This window comes from Vipera ursinii, assembly GCF_947247035.1.
Source record: "Vipera ursinii genome assembly, chromosome: 1".
In the NCBI taxonomy this organism is placed as follows: domain Eukaryota; kingdom Metazoa; phylum Chordata; class Lepidosauria; order Squamata; family Viperidae; genus Vipera; species Vipera ursinii.
In genome coordinates, this window is record NC_139512.1 from 174,747,126 (window position 1) to 174,764,332 (window position 17,207).

The window sequence follows — 17,207 nt, forward strand, 5'->3', positions numbered from 1 at the left end:
CAGCTGTGTGAGCCTGACAGCATGGATGAAGATGACCCACAGCTGGCCCTGTTCAAGGACGCCCGATGCAGGAGGCAGTCAAGTAGGAGTAAACAGAGGAAGGCAATGGGGCTTCTCGGAAGGAGGGAGAGAGAAGCCACGCCCTGAACTCTTTATAAAGGATTTGTGTGGGGAGGGCTGGTTTGCTGAAAGCAACCACCCAGATAGTGTTTCAAAGCTCCGGTATCTTGGTTCGTGTCTTGTTTGTTTTTGTAATAAATTTGGCAGACGTATTCCAGCCTCTTGCCGTCTGTAAAGGGGTTGCCTTTTCTGCAAGGCCGGTAGCAGGCTGGTACAGAACAAATGATTCCAAAGCTGCATTAACTGTTTAAACTCATCTGCATAAATTTGAGATCCAGTTTGATCTAGTGGTTAAAGCACTACAGTAGAAAATGGGGAATCAGTGAGTTCTAGTCCTCCCTTAGCTGAGAGAGCTACTGTTGTCTGAAAAGCTTCTGTGGTCATATGGTTAGCATTACTATATGCTGAGACACACAGAACGCTGTTACCTTTCCACTGAAGTGGTACCTATTTATCTACTTGCATTTGCATATTTTCAACTGCTAGATGGGCAGGAGCTGGGGCAAATGCCTGGAGCTCATCCTGTTGTGCAGTGCTTGGGTCTTGAACCTGGGCTGCCAACTGGTAAGCTCAACACTGAGCTATTGCATCCTCAAAGGCAGGAGATTAGATAGATAGATAGATAGATAGATAGATAGATAGATAGATAGATAGATAGATAGATCAGAGCAACTGATTTGTCGCCATAGTTTTTTGCCAGTTGTTTTGTTTTTTTAGTGAGCACAGTTCCACATCTGCACACAAGAGCTTCATAATCAATGGGCACTTTTAGTTTTAATTATTCCTTGCAGTTGCCCTTAATATACTTGCAGATTGTCCTGGATAATTTAACAGAAAAACAAAACAATTGGAAGTAGCCCACCCTATTGAAATCTTTGAACATTTATTTTTTAAAAATACAGTTCTTCACTACTAACTGATCCTTGAATAATTAAAAACGTATTTATTTATAGTAAGCATAATAAGCCTTCTAACCTCCTATAGCAGTTATATAAAGATGGCTACCAAGCTAAAGACAAACAAACTAATGAAAATAAATTGAAAGCAGCCCAATAAAGATATATTTATGTTCTTACTATGGCATATGTACCCCACCTGATGCTAAGAAACTATCTCTTTTTTGTTGTTGTTGCTATAATCCTGCTCTATCCAAACTAATACTTTAAATTGGACCCAGTTTGAAGTTCTTCACTCTTATGTGTTTGTGTGTTGAGGGGGGGCATTTTAGGGAAGTATACATATAGACACAGAGTGGCGAGGTATAGTCAAAATGAAAGCTACTATGGTAGGATCACAATTCCACTCACTTGTCACACATAACAAGCAGCTTTGATTGATCCATTGTTGCCATCATCTTAATTTCTTTTACCATACCCTTTAAAAATCCTTGTGCACACATACATAAAAATTACTTTCAACAGGCAAAAGAACTCTGATGGCTCTTTTTACATCAGAGGTCCCCAGCCTTTTGGGCACCAGGGACTGGTTCCGTGGAGAGAGGTTTTTTCTGCAGACCAGAGGGTGCGTGGTTTTGTGTGCTGCCTGCATCCTGCGGATGGGTCTTTGTTTGTACAGACCGGTTGCTGGCATGCCGCGGTCCGGTACTGGTCCAAGGACCAGGGGTTGGTCACCCCTGCTTTAGATCACAGATTCTAGCTAGTGCTTCTCACTTTTATTTATACAATTTTAACTTTGATTATTGAGTAGACTCTATGGGGCATGGAGAGTTGTTACAATTAATTCAACAATTGCAAAACATAACAGATAATTATGTTTTTCAGAAAAATCCCCTTTCCTCCTTTTATTTACCAGTGACTGAATAAAACAGAAAAAAAAATTTTAGGAGCATTAAATAGGCTCATTAAATAGGCATCAACTTCCCTCCGCCCTGTGCACTCCCACAGAGAGGGCCTCCTCAGGGTGCCACCGATCAGAGAATGTTGATTGGTGGCCCCCAGGGGGAGGTCCTTCTCTGTGGGCGCCCCGGAGCTATGGAATCAGTTGCCGGTTGAGCTCCGGATGGCGCCCGACCTTCGCTCCTTCCGTCGCGATCTGAAGACACTCTTATTTGAACAAGCCGGCCTGGCCTGATGGGGGATGGGTTGGGTTTTTATTGTCATTTTTAATATATGTATTTACTGTTTTTAGTTGGGCATATGTTTAATTTTTTTTAACTTTTGTATTTTTGTATTTTTTATATATCTGCCCTGTTCACCGCCCTGAGTCCTTCGGGAGAAGTGCGATATATAAATAAAATTATTATTATTATTATTATTATTATTATTATTATTATTATTATTATTATTATTATTATTATTATTATTATTATATATTTTTTTAAAAAATAATTTTTATTTAAATAGCCAATGCTCAGTTGTAACTATTTGTAATTATTTTATTACCTTGTTTCCTTTACTTCATGCTTATTTTAAGGAACATGAATATAACCCTGATAATAAAATGCATTTAGTACGTCGAATAGAATTTGCAATTGAAAGAAAGAAATGTGGGTGGATTTGTTTTTCTTATTGCAGCATAACCCATGTGGAGTAATATTGCTAACCTTATTTAATACAGAACAGCAAAAGGAAAAGAAGCAAATCAAAACAACATTACCGCAACAAAGATATAAAGGGTAGAGAGGATGGGGCAGAAAAAGTGTCTCTGGAATCCCAAGAACTAAATGACTGCCAGCTGAACGGCTGTGCAAAAGATACTTTCCCTGGCAAATATGCCAGTGAAAAATCAAAAAATCTTCATGAAGAAAAGAGCTGTGAATACAAGGACAGAAGAGAGGCAAGACCAGAAATAGCAGGTTAGTGGTTGTGTGTGTTAGGATCGGCTTGATTTCCATCATTTTCATTCAGCCAGGATTAAAGTACTTCAGCACATTTTTTCACCATTAAATGAAACTTTTGTGCACATCTTCTTTAATATTCATTGGATGTATGTCAGAACATTGTAAAGTATATTAAGGTATTTAATATATATATATATGCATACAGTATATGCATATCTACATTTTAACAATTGTAAGTTTCTGTGTTTAGTTTCAGCTTGCATATTGATTTGAAAATGTGAATTGGCATTCATATGTGGACTAAACATCCTATCTTATATGATTAGTCTCACAGCTTTTGCTTCTTTCTTTTCTTCTTTTTAGTCCACTTAGAAGTGGTTTTCTTAACTATTTTGTGTACAGTATTTCATAATGCAGAACATCTGCCTCGTCTTAGCATGTATATCTTTTTCTTCACATCATTGGCTGCTGCTGCTATTCTGTCCTCTGGTACCATTGTAGTTGCTCCCTTCTTTGCTTTGGGCATTTTTGTCACTTGTCCTAATCAGCAAAGTAGCTGGATTATAATATTGCTGGCTGGAATTATTTAAAAAAGTTTTAATTAAACCTTTATTGAGAAACATGCCTTTTTAGCCACATAACATGACACTTCTTGATTGACAGCATCTGAAGCATAGCAATCTCTCTTCAGACAATCTGAAAAAGGCAGTTCTGCAAATAAATCCTATTCAAATAATTTCTGCCTTATTTTGATATTTCCTTCTGTTTACTGTCCAAGATTAATATTATTATTTATTAAATTTATTTGCTGCCCATCTTGCCACAAGGCTATTTCTGATCTTCCTTGTATATCATTTCTGTTGATTTATTTGTTTTTCTAGACAAAAAAGAAGAATCCACGAAAGTGTCTGTAGAGCCAGAACAAAATAGCAGAGAGCTTCCTGTTCCTTTTCAATATTCACCACCACTTCGGTGCAACGTTGGTAGAACAAAATCAAAAGTACCAGCTACCACCAATAAATCATTGCATGTCCCTGCATCCCATCTTGAAGTGAAAGCAGAAGATTCAGTCCAAAAAAGAGGTAACCCAGATCATGATTCAATTCAGCTGGATAAATGTTTGTTACTGTTTCCAGTTAATATTACTATAAATGCAATATCACCATTCACTTCAGAAGTGAACATAAATATATTTTGCCTATCCTGTAAAAGCAAATGTATAGACAAACAGCTCTGGGAGCATCTGCATTGAGTCACAAAATCACCTTATAATTTTATTAGATATTATAGTATAATTATTATGAATGAAGGCGAATAAACGTATCCCAGGATAATGTTGCAGGATCCAGTCAGGGTCAGTCACCTGGGACCAGAGGTTTAGTCTTCTGAGCTTTCGGACTAGTGCTGGAGCCCCCATCCTCAGGGAACTTTTCTCTAGCAGGGTGTGTGCTTCAGTTATTCTGTGTGGGATGTTTATATGGTCCGTATTGTAAGTGGCGTTTTAGATGTTGATGGAGGTGTTGATGGTTATCTATTAAGTTGTAGGCTATTGCTTCCTTGTGCTGCCAAGCCCTTATCGTTTCCTTGTGCTGCCAAGCTCTCACCTCCTAAGTACTTGTACAAGTAACTTGTTGTACATACAGAATAGCCCAAAGCACACACTCTCCTAGAGAGAAGTTCCCAGAGGATGGACTCCAGCATGAGTCCCAAAGGTTGGAAGGCTAAACCTCTGTCCTGGTGACTAACTCAGTTTGGATCCTGCATAATTATTATAATGAGACTCTTCCTGCAGCTTCTGTCTTTTGTACTATTTCCTACCAGCTGAAGTCAGATCAGGATGGTGTATTTGTAGCCTCTTTCTCCTTAACCTCCAGAATTTCCTGGTCCCTCTTAACACAGAGAAGATTAGAAGAATAAGCTGAATGAGTTTAATACTAAATGAAATTAATGCCCGATAAGGGCAAAGAGGAAAGACAGAAGAAAAATCCCCAGAGACTAAGGGCAGGCAAACATGCATGAGAGGAAGAGCTATTCATTGCTAGAATTAATTAAATGATACTGTTATATTTTTGGTTCAAAGGCATTAAGTGAGACGAGGTGTTGAAACAGCAACAAGTTTATTAACTCAGAACAGAAGCAAATTATGGCTGCTGCGCAGCCATTTATGTGGTTGGCCTCTAGGCGGCAACCAATAGGTTTAAAGTAGCAGTTTCCCGCCCCAAACCTAATTATCAGCCTGGAGACAGCAAGTCTGGCTCAAGTAATAGCAACCGTTACATAACACAGAAAAAGTAGGTCAGACATTAAGCAAGTGATCAGACATTAATCAAGTGATTTAACACAGAAATGGCCAATACATTACAGAAACCCTGGGTTGATATAAGGGTAGTGTGTTTTAGGTAAAATAAATATTGGAATATTCAGCATGATTTTTAAATCGCAAATAAAATATTGCAAAATAGGGAGCAATTTAATCTTTTTCAATCAAGTAATTTTACTTCTGAAGGATCGATATCCAAAAGGGAAACAGGCTATAATGGTTCTTGTAGAAAGAAAGAAAAATTAACGTACTGGTGGACAGTAACTATTTTCTTTTATACTGTAAAAAGTCCATTTGTTCACACAGAACATTCTTTGTGGATTTTTCTTTATAACTGTAATATAAATTGCCAAGATAATTTAGAGATGCAGTGTGTGTGGTGTTTAATTTTTAAAAAAAACCCTGCTTTCTTATAGATTGTTTTCTAATGTTTTCAATTATTTTCTAAAATTATTGTTCTTTTAAAACATATTCTGTATAATTACAAAAGAACTTTTTAATATATTTATAATTATTGTATAACCATTTGCATATTTGCTTTATAGATAACTGATCTTTATTTTTAATCAAGGTTGTTAGTGAAATAGTAATTGATGAGGTAATGTGAAGTTTTGAATCAAGAACAGGAAGTTCATTATTGACATGAAAGCTTTCTGGGTGGCTTTGGCTCACCCTTCCACTTTCTCAGTCCAATCACAGGGTCCCTGATGTCGAGGTAAAATTGGAGGAAGGCAGTGTGAGGTGCCCTGCCTCAAATTCCTGGAGAAAAGCTGAAATGTAAATGTACCGTACTAATTAAGGATGATGGCTGTTTCTTCTTATAGGCCTAAATATTGAGAAATCTGTTAAAGATCTTCAGCGCTGCACGGTTTCACTGACTCGATACCGCATGATGGTCAAAGAGGAGGTGGATAATTCAGTGAAGAAAATTAAAGCTGCTTTTTCTGAATTACATAACTGGTAAGCAGAATGGTTTAATGATTATTTTACAAAAGATGCCATTCTGCTCTCACTCTATAAGGAAGACTTTTTTGCTGCTTCAATTGACCCCTCAATTTGATATTCCCGCACCTTCATTCTAATTAATTAGGAATTATCTATATGTGGGATCATGGAACAGCTGCTATCTGACCTAATGTTTCCCGGCTTTTCCTTTATTTGACCCACTTCCATCACCAGTTTCAGGTTTTGTGTGAAATCAGAAAATCACAAAAATCAGAAATCAGGCGTGTGGTATTGAAGCAAGAATGTTTTCCACACAAAAAGGGATGGAGAGGTGTAGTGAATGGCATTGTTGTAGACTAGATTTAGACATTTTTTTATCCTTTCTCTCTTCTCCAATTATTTATCTTTTTTTGTCTATTTCTTGCTTTCTGTGTTTTGCATGACATTGTTTACCCCCGAAGGGAATACCATAATGGCATGTGTCATTGGTCATGGGCACCTAACTTTTAAAGTATCAGAGACATTTACATTTGTCTAGTCTAATACATTACTGTGATATGCTGGTCATTCTCTAGCGCATAACAGTATATATTAGCAGTCTAAGCGGTTGAAATTTTATGTGTCATTTAATATTAAAACCCTCACTTTCACACTATATAATATTCAGTAAACATTACAGTCAAAAATCAGGTAGAGTGGCTGCTGCCAGGCAGGAGAGAGTGTGCAAGTATCCCATGAAGCTCAGTGGAAGCACCGCAGGTCCAAGGGTGACTTCTGCTGGAAGGAGGAGGGTGTGAACAACTTACTGGAGCAACTTACAATCTTCCTTGCCACCTTCCGATTGACTTTGTTATGAGAAATTATCAGGGAAGGTCTAAAATGGAAGTCATGCAACAACAAGATACCATAAGTGAAAGCCAGTTACCAAGGCCTAGGTCATGATCACATGACCATGGGGGTCTGGGATGGCTGGAAACTCAAGGACCAGTCATAAGTACCACTTTTTCAATGCTGTCGTAACTTCAAACAGTCACTGAAAAAGTGGTTGTTAAACAAGGACAATCTGTACAACCAAATGTGTTAATCTGACAAGGTGCTACCTGATTCTTTTTGCTCTTTGACTACCTTAGACTAAAATGATCCTCCTCCTCCTACAATATCTACACTGTAAAGAACAGATATAAAAAGTAATAAATGAAAGAGCAGCATAGTATAGCCTAACTTAGAGACAAGAGCTCCATGGACAGAAAAACTATTTTACGTGTGTGTGTGTGTGTGTGTGTGTGTGTGTGTGTGTGTGTTTTAGTGTGTTTTAACAGGGGCCCAGTTTCAGTAAAATAAGAAAGGTTGGAAATAAGGAATTAGACTGTGACTTTTGCACTTACCTAACTTTAAGAACATTGAACTCCCTTTGCTAGGATAATTTTCACATGCTTGAATCTTCTATTAAAATTCTTTTTTGCAGCCAGAATAAGAATGAAGTTTACTATGCAAATCTTGAGCATTGTGCCAGTAGAATTCAGTTGATATAATAATGGAACAGTGCTATATTCCGAACCATTGCAAAAATACATAATGTAACATCTATCCTCCAGAATCATAGCTGAATAAAAGGTGTGCTCATTTTTTCCCCCTAGCCAGGCAGCATTTCTATTCATCTCTTATTCGACAGAGCTTCTAATCACTTTTCTGTATCTGCAATCATACATATATTTGCATTAAGCACTCGAATAATTCTTGTCCTTTATTAGGTATATTCTGCTGAAAAGATGCAAAATTTATGTTTTTGAAGGTACCGTATCTGTTTTGATTATTTGGACCACATTTACTTTTTTACTTTTTTCCTAGGGTGACAAAAAAAGGGTTAAAGTTTCAATTTCCAAGTATTATGTATTAAATTAACATCATGCTTCAAAACTTCTCTAAGGGTTCTTTAACGGCCTTTCCCCACAGGCCCAAAACGCCCTGACAATGTCTCTTTTTGCAGTTATAACACCATTCTTTTCCCTTCATCTTGTCCACAGCCCATGAGTGAAGTAAGTTTTGTTAGCTCTGCTAACTATTTAAGAAACATTTTCTGCTTTATTCCAACATCATCCGGTCTTAAGTCTATAAAATCTGGTACATATTTATCCTTATGTTATTACTAGTATGAAGCAATGATGATAAAAAATATTTATAGCATTTATAAAATTTTACTCTTATTTGTTTTCATATTTTTAAAAACTTTCTTTAGTTCTTCAAAATCTATTATACTTCCTAGTTTTCATCTCAAGTTTGATTCCTTATTATGTCTGATTATAGGTATTTAATACATTATTCAATAATAACTGCTTTAAGCACCTTGTATTGAACAGAATCATGTAGTCAAGTTTACAAGATTTTTTAAATTTCTGAACTTTGTTGACATGTTAAGAATTCTGATTCAGTCTCTATTCTGCAAGAAGTGCAATTTGTGAGGACAGAAGGAAATACTAGCTGCCAAATGGTGCCCAACATTTCTTAACAGTTGGGCCAGCCAACATCTAAGTTTCAAAAGGGAAAGATCTCCTTTCCCACATAGGAGGGAGTGATGTCTTTGGTTCCTAGGCACAGTCAGATACCCCAACACTTCCCAATTCTAAGGAAACAAAAAACAAGTACAGATTGCGGGAGCCCTCTTGCTTTCACAGCAAATAATTTGGAAGTAAATGCCAGTTTCTGGCAAAAAAAAAAGATTAATTGTGCTCACATGACCATGGGACAGTACATAAGGCTATAAATATGTACCAGTTGCTGAGTGTATAATATGAAATCATGCGATACAGGGGAGGCACCCATTGGAACTTCAAATCCAGGTCATAAGTATCTTTTAGAGATAGTTGTAATTCTGAACATTTACTAAGTGATTAGGCGTTAAGTGAGGACTCCCTGTAGCCAATTTCAACACATCTCTGCAGCTATTCCAGCTCTCCTTGCCATACGCCATACCGTGTTTCCCCAAAAGTAAGACCTACCCTGAAAATAAGTCCTAGCTTGATTTTTTGGGGGGTGGGCCCAATATAAGCCCTATCCCCCTAAATAACCCCCTAGTTTTGGGACAAGCTGCATGCCTAAAAATAAAGCGAGGGCAGGGATGGGGAGGGTGGGAGCTTATCATTGCAGCCATGCCTCCCATGGATTGACACTTGCCTCACCAGCCCACTTCTTCTGCAGCTGAAGGAGCAGATTCAATCCCTAGCTCAGTTCCCAGCTGCAGAGGCCTTTCGGAAAAGCCTCTGATGATGAAATGCAGGCTGGAGCTCCATTTTCAGCTGCAAAATGAAGCTGCTGCTTCTGCTGCAGAAGAAGTGGGCCGGCTGGGCTGTCGGTGCTGCTGCTGTGAGGTGAGTGAAAAAGACCCCCCCCCCAAAAAAAATAAGACCTTTTTTGCCTGTTTTGGAGCAAAAAAATAATAATAATAATCGGGTCTTATTTTCAGGGGAACACGGTAGGAGTCCAGAAAGTCTCCAACCAGGAGAAGCTAGGTGAGTCACTCAGTGGCCTATCTCATGCAAAGGAAGCATTTCCCACCAGCTAACAGTCAGTTCTGGATCATCCAATCCCATTTGGCAAAATGAACCAAAATAAGCATTTTCAGATATTTCTACCTGGAAGGAAAGAGCAACCAAGACAAATATTGGCCTTGACAAACTGTCTCAGTCATCAGCATCACAGTGGAAATTTGGAAGCTACATCTTGAAACAAAAAAATCATTTAAAGGGCTTAATTCTAAAGCAAGTGTGGGAGCCTGAATACAGCGCTTTTTATCTTGCAGAAAGAGCTATACCCCTAATGATAAATTAGGGTTAGGGTTAGGGTTAGGGTTCTACAACTGTTACTGTAATCTCATTAACCTGTATTAAATATGGAAAGAAGACTGTACTGTAGCTAAATGTGGGATCAAGTGCCAAAGGTATAATGCTCAGTTGCCCTGTAACCTTCTTTTGCTGTCTACAAAACCTATCAGTCTATTAGAAACTTCCATGCCTTCCTGATGAATTCTAAGTTATAAAGAGAGAGACTTGTAAACATTAAAATGTTTCTTAAAAGGAGTGGGTGCTGGAGAAGGGTACCAGCTGCCCGCTGCTGCTAATGCAGTAATGGTGTGAATGATCTTAGTACAATATCATGCTACTGACTATGCATAGAGTGCCATCTACAGGAAGACAATGACAGTTGTGTAAGTTGTTTCTTAAGCGGCGTATGTAAGTCAATTCCATCCATAAAACAAAATGTTCTAAAGAGCAAAGGGAGTAATTTAATGAAACACAATCAATGTCCCAAAGCACAAAACGTTTTACAAACTGAAGCAGCATCAGAGGAAGAAACACTCTGCCAAAGCCCAGAGGATCCTGGGGTGCCTTTGATCAAACTGTTTTGTACACCTCTCAAATCATCTCTTTTATCCCTTTTCCTATTTTCTTGAGTTATAGTGCAGAAAAAGATGCAGCATCAATGTGGCATTTTTCTGAGTCTTTAGCAATATACAGCAATACAGTAATAGGAAAATTTGATTGTGTGTATAGACTGGCAAGCCACAATGAGCTCATATGTAGTATTTTCCTTTTAACATAGATTGGATGTGGGATTGTACAGCAGCAAAATATATCACTTAGATCAGGGGTGTCAAACTCAATTTCATTGAGGGCCGCATCAGCATTGCAGTTGCCCTCAGGGGGCCGGGTGGGTATGGCCAGGGTGGGCGTGGCCTACTGGGTGAGCGTGGCTAGCTCTACATCATTTGCATCAAGGGTGCCTATGGGGGCCTGGTCAGGAGTGGGACAGATCTGGGGGTCTCTGGCAGAAGGAGGGTCTCTGGGCCAGGACCAAGGCAGTGGGGGCCATTCCCTCACTTTTTCCAGGATGGCTTCGCGGGCCACATGAAACCACTTCGCGGGCCAGATCCGGCCCCCGGGCCTTGTGTTTGACATGTCTGACTTAGATCGATAAATGTCCAATGTGCTACTACTTTCCATATTTCTTCACATTAAGATACTCTTTTGAAATACAGAATAACAGAGTTAGACAGGACTAATTTTGAAGTTTCTAAAATCCCATTCAGCAGGTTAAATGAACCAAAAGAACATCAGTAGAGAAGATGAAACCTTGTTCAGTCGGTAGAAAATATACTATTATGTTTATTAAATTTAAAAAATAAATTATATTGTGATATCATCAGTTTAGCTATAACAGTGTCTCATGAACATTATAGAAATGAACAATGGTTAAACCATTATAGAAACCTTTGATAGTGACTGCATTTGACATACTCCACAATTTCAAACTATGATATCTATAAGATTCGGTTTAAGTCCACATCTAGTGACTTTAAGGATCATATATTAGAATATAACACTAATATAAATAACTGAACATGTTTTAATGAAGTAATATGTTTGAATCTGAAGCATAAAGAAAGCTGATTTCTTACATTTTTATTTAAATTAATTTTCTCCAGAAAACAATGTTTTTCATAACTCTTACCATAAATTCTGTTTGAAAACCGTTTTGAAGGACTTAATTAATCAAGTCTCTCATTAATAATGTCCTAAATTAAATTGTTTCCATTTTCAGTATTATCGACAAGGAAGTGGCTTTAATGGCAGAAGTTGACAAGGTTAAACAAGAAGCCAGTAAGTAGAAATTAAAATTAAAATGCAGAGTTTATTTCAAAAGTAATTTTGAATATTGTATACATTTCAGTTTGGCCATAAATTTCCCCAGCTAATATCGCAGAGACTGAAGAATAATTTGGTTGCTACACGTTCAACAATTAAGTATTTGGAACTTACCATTGATTGGAGAGTGAATAATGAAATATTTCTATCTGTGAAGATAGGTCCTTTCTTCCTGTTTTTTTCTTTGACAAAAGTGTTGTTGTTTTAACCATTCAGTTGTGTTCAATTCTTGGCAATTTTATAGGCAAGTGCTCTCCATGCTACCCAGGTGAGCAATTGTTGGATGCTCATCTTTCTATAGGTTTTGATGGTATCAAGCCAGTGTGTTCTTTGCTTGCCTTCTTGTTCCACTAACCATTCCTATCATCATTGACTTTGCCAATGAATTTGCATGCATGATAGTGTGTACAGGTCCACTATTACAAATCTTACTAGACAGTGTGATTTAAATTAATAAAATAAAAATATAAATCCAGTGTATGATGTTGCTCCATAATTTTTCACACTGGAAATAAAAAATGTGTAATGCTTGCTAAATATGTTCAAGCCAACAGTGGCAGAAAGGGAAAAAAAACTGAGATTAAAAGATTACTCGGGCTCAGGGCTATTACGTCTTTGCAGAGGGCTGATAAAACAGTTATTTGGGGTTAAGTTGGTTTCCAGTACTGCACCAACAGATTTGGGGTGATTCCTGCCTCTCTTTTAAATCATTCACTTTTCTTGGGAAAGTCTAGAATTTTCCCAGGGTGAAATAAAAACTGTTAACATAGCATATTAACATAGTAGTCCCACTTGAAGCTTTTTAGAGAAAGGCAAGATTCAGATAACGTAGCATAAGTAAACAAAGAAAGAAACCATACATTTATGGATCAATTAATTTTTCATAGTGGTTATCTCTTCCACGTGAACATTTAACATTTTGCATTATCCTTTTTTCTTTGGCAGTGGATATTTTGACTGCGCGTCAGAAAAAAGCTGAAGAATTGAAGAGACTAACAGATTTGGCAAGTCAGATGGCTGAGATTCAGCTGGCTGAATTGCGAGCTGAAATTAAGGTCATCTTTAAAAGGATATTTCTCTTAAAAATAAGCATAGCTATATACAAGTCATGTATCTCTATTTCAGCACTTAGAACCACGGGTTCTCGCCACAAGGGCTCAAGCAAAAAATAAATCTAGTTTTTTTAGAATGTCATCTTACTTAAAACTGTGCTATCTCCCTTGTATTTTGTAGTAAGATTTTGAAAAGTAATACAATATTCAGATTCATATAAGCATAGTAATATTCCTGCTTTTATTTCCAGTTGTATTAAAATTGCAGAATTCTTTTTGTTTTCTTTTGAGCCTCGTGCTTTAATTCCCTTATATAATTGTAGTTATTTTTTCCAGTGACAAATACTCCTTCCATCAAATGTGAGGATAGGGAATTACTGATTCTGAATCAGATTTTACAATAGCATTTTACAAAATATAAAACATATCCAAACTTTCTAAGTTTGGAACACTTATCTCCTTAAAAAGCTTTTGTTCAACAAGTTGGACTTCACTGTGATCTTCTAGTTATTTAATCATGTGAGGCTATTTATAACAATTACTTTTCCTTTCATTGTAGCACTTTGTAAGTGAACGTAAATACGATGAAGAATTGGGTAGAGCTGCCCGCTTTTCCTGTGACACTGAACAGTTAAAAATGCAGATATTACACTGTGGAGAAAGTAAGTTATAGTAAAGTCTCAGCTTCTTCATTAATTGCTCTTCAAAACACTTGTTAGAACTATTTTCATAGCTAGTAAATATAATGTATACACTGCCTTTGGTTTAATTTTTTTGGAATTCATGTCAATATATTATATGATAAAATTTGTATTTTTCTTTGTAGTTTTCCATCCAAAAAACAATTACTCCTCAAGAACACCACCCAGTATGTTCCTTCAGTCAGAAATTTCAAAATCAGTGACCAGCATGCAAAATACATACAGCCAAAAATATTCTAATCAGACTCCTGCCAAGACTTCTGATCACAAAACAGCAACAACTAAAGGTTCAAGCCAAGTTCTCCCAGTTATGGAATCCTCCTCTCATGTAACTTCAACAAATAAACAGGTAAGGGTCAAGGAAAAAGTTTTGTCTGTGAATAAGCATAAAAATTATAAAGTTAAAAATTTACAACTGCATGAGAAGCATCACATAGACACATAGTTGAGATTGAGTCAATTTCTTCCCAGATTCAGAAATTCTTTTAAATGCTGTATTATTAAAAGATTCTAGATTCTGCAACACTTTGGGATTTATGTATGTGACTCTTAAAACATCTTTCAGCTAATTCCTATGTTTTTAAAAATTAACATGAGTAGAATATATGTTCTTTTTCAGTCTAAAATGAGCCGCATTGATAAATGAATTGAAGAGATCACAATGATGGCTTAATATCATCTGTATATAAACTCTCTTCTGTCTTTCACTTATACCAACTCAATCCAGTTGATGAAATGTCTCCAGAAGGATGGATGGATGGATGGATGGATGGATGGATGGATGGATGGATGTGTTACTTCATTCTCTTGGAAAACAACCTATTGTTCCAGAAACATTTTGTTTTGGAATAGGGTTAAGTGTTATGTCCAGATTTATTCAATGATGCCTATAAATGTATCTTCATGACTAATCAGTTTGGGGTTCTCTTGGAAACAGTGGTTCCTATTAAAAGAGCAGGTGGCAACCATAGCTAGGGGTCCTTTGCACAAATTTGTCTTGTGTGCCAATTGCGCCCATTCCTGGATCAGTGTAGTGCCCATTCGTGGATGAAATATTAAACACTGAAAATGTTTCATTTTCCAAAACATGGTAGTTGCGCTAAGCCAGGCCCAGTGCCATTTTGTCTTAGTGTCAGAGGAATGTAATTACAGTAGTAGCAGTTCAAGCAAATTGCCAATAATTAGCTTATTGTTCTGTTATCTCCCCACTTGCCCCACTTGCCCTCAAAAAGGATCTGGGGAAGGATATGATTTTATATTTCCAGCCAGTAGAGGCAGCAAGTTGATGGGGGTCATTAGAACAGCCTCAATGACTATGGTGCTGACATGCGTAATATACAGTAGTGGCCAAAATTGTGGAAACCTTTTGGGAAAAGTGTACATTTGAGGTATCATGGCTAATAACACTACTTTTCTTTTGGAGTAGTACCATAAAATTATATATCAATGGAAAGATAATTTAATCAAGAATGCAGTGCAACAAGGTTTGTTCAATTATCTGTATTCTATGAAAAGGTATAGCCAAATAACCAGAAAAAGGAAGCACAACTTGCTTAGGTTGATATCAGGTAGCTTTCCTTCATCTGATCGTAGCCAATGAGCACGAGTGTTTAGAGAGCCAATCAGGTGTCATCTTGTTTTGGCAATGAGCCAATCAGATCATAGTAAGATTCACTTATTGTTGTCATGTATTGAAGCTGAGAGGAGGATATTTGTCAGTGTGTTATGTGATCGCTATCAGGTTGGTTGGGTTTTTTTGTGTTCTTTCATTTAGTGAGCTTGTAAAACGTAATAAAATTAAAGTAATGGTGCAAAGAGTTGACTAGTCACCCAGAGAGTGATGTAAAATAGTATTATTAAATGAACAAGGCTAAAGTTATAAAGAAATTAGAAGAAAAATTGGTGGAAACTTAACCAAAGGTGGCATTTCTAAGTTTTTGAAGAGGTATAAGGAGACTCAGGCACTACAAAACCACACTGGTAAAGGCAGGAAAAGGTGCACAACAGCAAGTGATGATAGAAAAATTAAGAGACTGTGCCTATGTGACAGAAGAAAATCATCTGGGTGTATAGAAGATGAAATGGTGCAATGCAATGTGAAGTTGAGTGCAAGGACTGTTGGGCACAGTACGAAAAAAAGCCACTTTTATCTCTCAAACAAAGGTTGAAAAGACTAAACTGGGCTAAAACCTGGACAGAGGGAGAATGGAATAGTGTTATTTGGAGTGATGAGACCAAGATCTCCCTGTTTGGTAGTGATGGCATAAAATACGTAAGGAGAAGAATCGGAGAAGATTTGCATTCTGATTGCATTACATGTACTGTGAAACACCCAGTCAGTGTTATGATCTGGGGTTGTATGACATCAAAAGGTGTGGGCAGAATTTGTGTGATTAATGGGAATATAAATGACCACAAATACATTAATGAAATATTTGAGCCCAAACTGAAGCCTTCCGCACAAGATCTTTCCCAAGACAATGAAGCATTTATATTTCAGGTTTCACTGAAATGAGTCCTGGTGTTCTTTTTTCTTCCTGGACAGAATGTGCCTTCAGGTTCGAGACGAAGATTTCATGCGCACTACCATGGCATTCGAATCAATGGCTCTCTCAAGCCCCAAAGTCCTGGTGATGAGTCTGATCAGAGCAACCCAAAGAGTCACTCCCGACATGAATACCGACGGCAGCACCATCATAGCTTTAAGCCCAAAAACAGAGGCATGGTAAAGACTCAAGAGCAACCAACACCCGTAAGAAATCTAGAAAAGGGAGCATACTCAGAGAAAACACAGCAAAAGCATCCTATCCCAGGCCCTACAGAGCCCAGTCCTTTGTGCAGCAATATAGCAAGGGGTTCTCCCTGTAACTTATATCCTCCAAAATTAGAGACTTCTGGAGAAACACCTGCCCTTTCAGTCACAGTGCCAGCTGTGACTTTGGTGGCATGATAACAGTAAATCATCTTAGTTTTTTCACTTAAAGGTGCTTCTCCCCTCCCTTATTGTGTACTCCACAAATACCGACAAAATAGCTTGAGAAAAATATTACAATTGTGGTAAGCCAAACTTGCTGAAATTGTCTTAACTTTTGTCTTGTTTTCTACATGGAAAGCTTTGCTCAATATACTCAAAGATTATTTTTTCATAATAATGCAGCTTTAGCCAGCAGTACTTACAGATCTATTAGACTGATAATATTACAGCCCAGTTTGTTTTCAGTCATTCAGTATTAAAGAGCTAAAATACTGGCGTCTGTAGAATTGAACTGTTATGTAAATACGTAACATTTTTCACTCTTCCCATATTAGAATTCAACAATTGTACATAACAAATCTCATAGTTCTGTGTGGCCTAATGTCATATCCAGAAAAACACTCAAGATCAATCATAATAGTAGAAAAACTATATATTAATTGTTCTGTGCTATATTTGTAAAATGTCTGTTTTTCCCATTGGAAATTTATATCGCTTACACAGAACAGTTTTTCCAAGCCTTTCAGTTCTTTTTAATGACTGATTATTTTTGTGGATTAAAAATTGAATGTGTTTCAGTCCGAGATTCTTTTTTC

General features: G+C 37.3%; 1 protein-coding gene across 6 annotated transcripts in view; it reads left to right on the forward strand.

Moving 5' to 3' along the window:
• Nucleotides 1-17,189, forward strand: part of SPATS2L (spermatogenesis associated serine rich 2 like) — a 60,436-nt gene extending 43,247 nt beyond the window's left edge. For 5 of the 6 annotated variants that reach the window (XM_083349984.1, XM_083349988.1, XM_083349985.1 and 2 more), the window contains 8 exons: nt 2,698-2,935; nt 3,802-4,002; nt 6,065-6,200; nt 11,781-11,839; nt 12,830-12,939; nt 13,496-13,598; nt 13,763-13,986; nt 16,183-17,189. In XM_083349984.1, coding sequence (XP_083206110.1) covers nt 2,698-2,935; nt 3,802-4,002; nt 6,065-6,200; nt 11,781-11,839; nt 12,830-12,939; nt 13,496-13,598; nt 13,763-13,986; nt 16,183-16,587 — 1,476 coding nt within the window. In that variant the 3' untranslated portion in view covers nt 16,588-17,189. The remainder of the gene's footprint in view (nt 1-2,697; nt 2,936-3,801; nt 4,003-6,064; nt 6,201-11,780; nt 11,840-12,829; nt 12,940-13,495; nt 13,599-13,762; nt 13,987-16,182) is intronic. The other variant, XM_083349987.1, reaches the window with a different exon arrangement.
• Nucleotides 17,190-17,207: the final 18 nt, after the last annotated feature.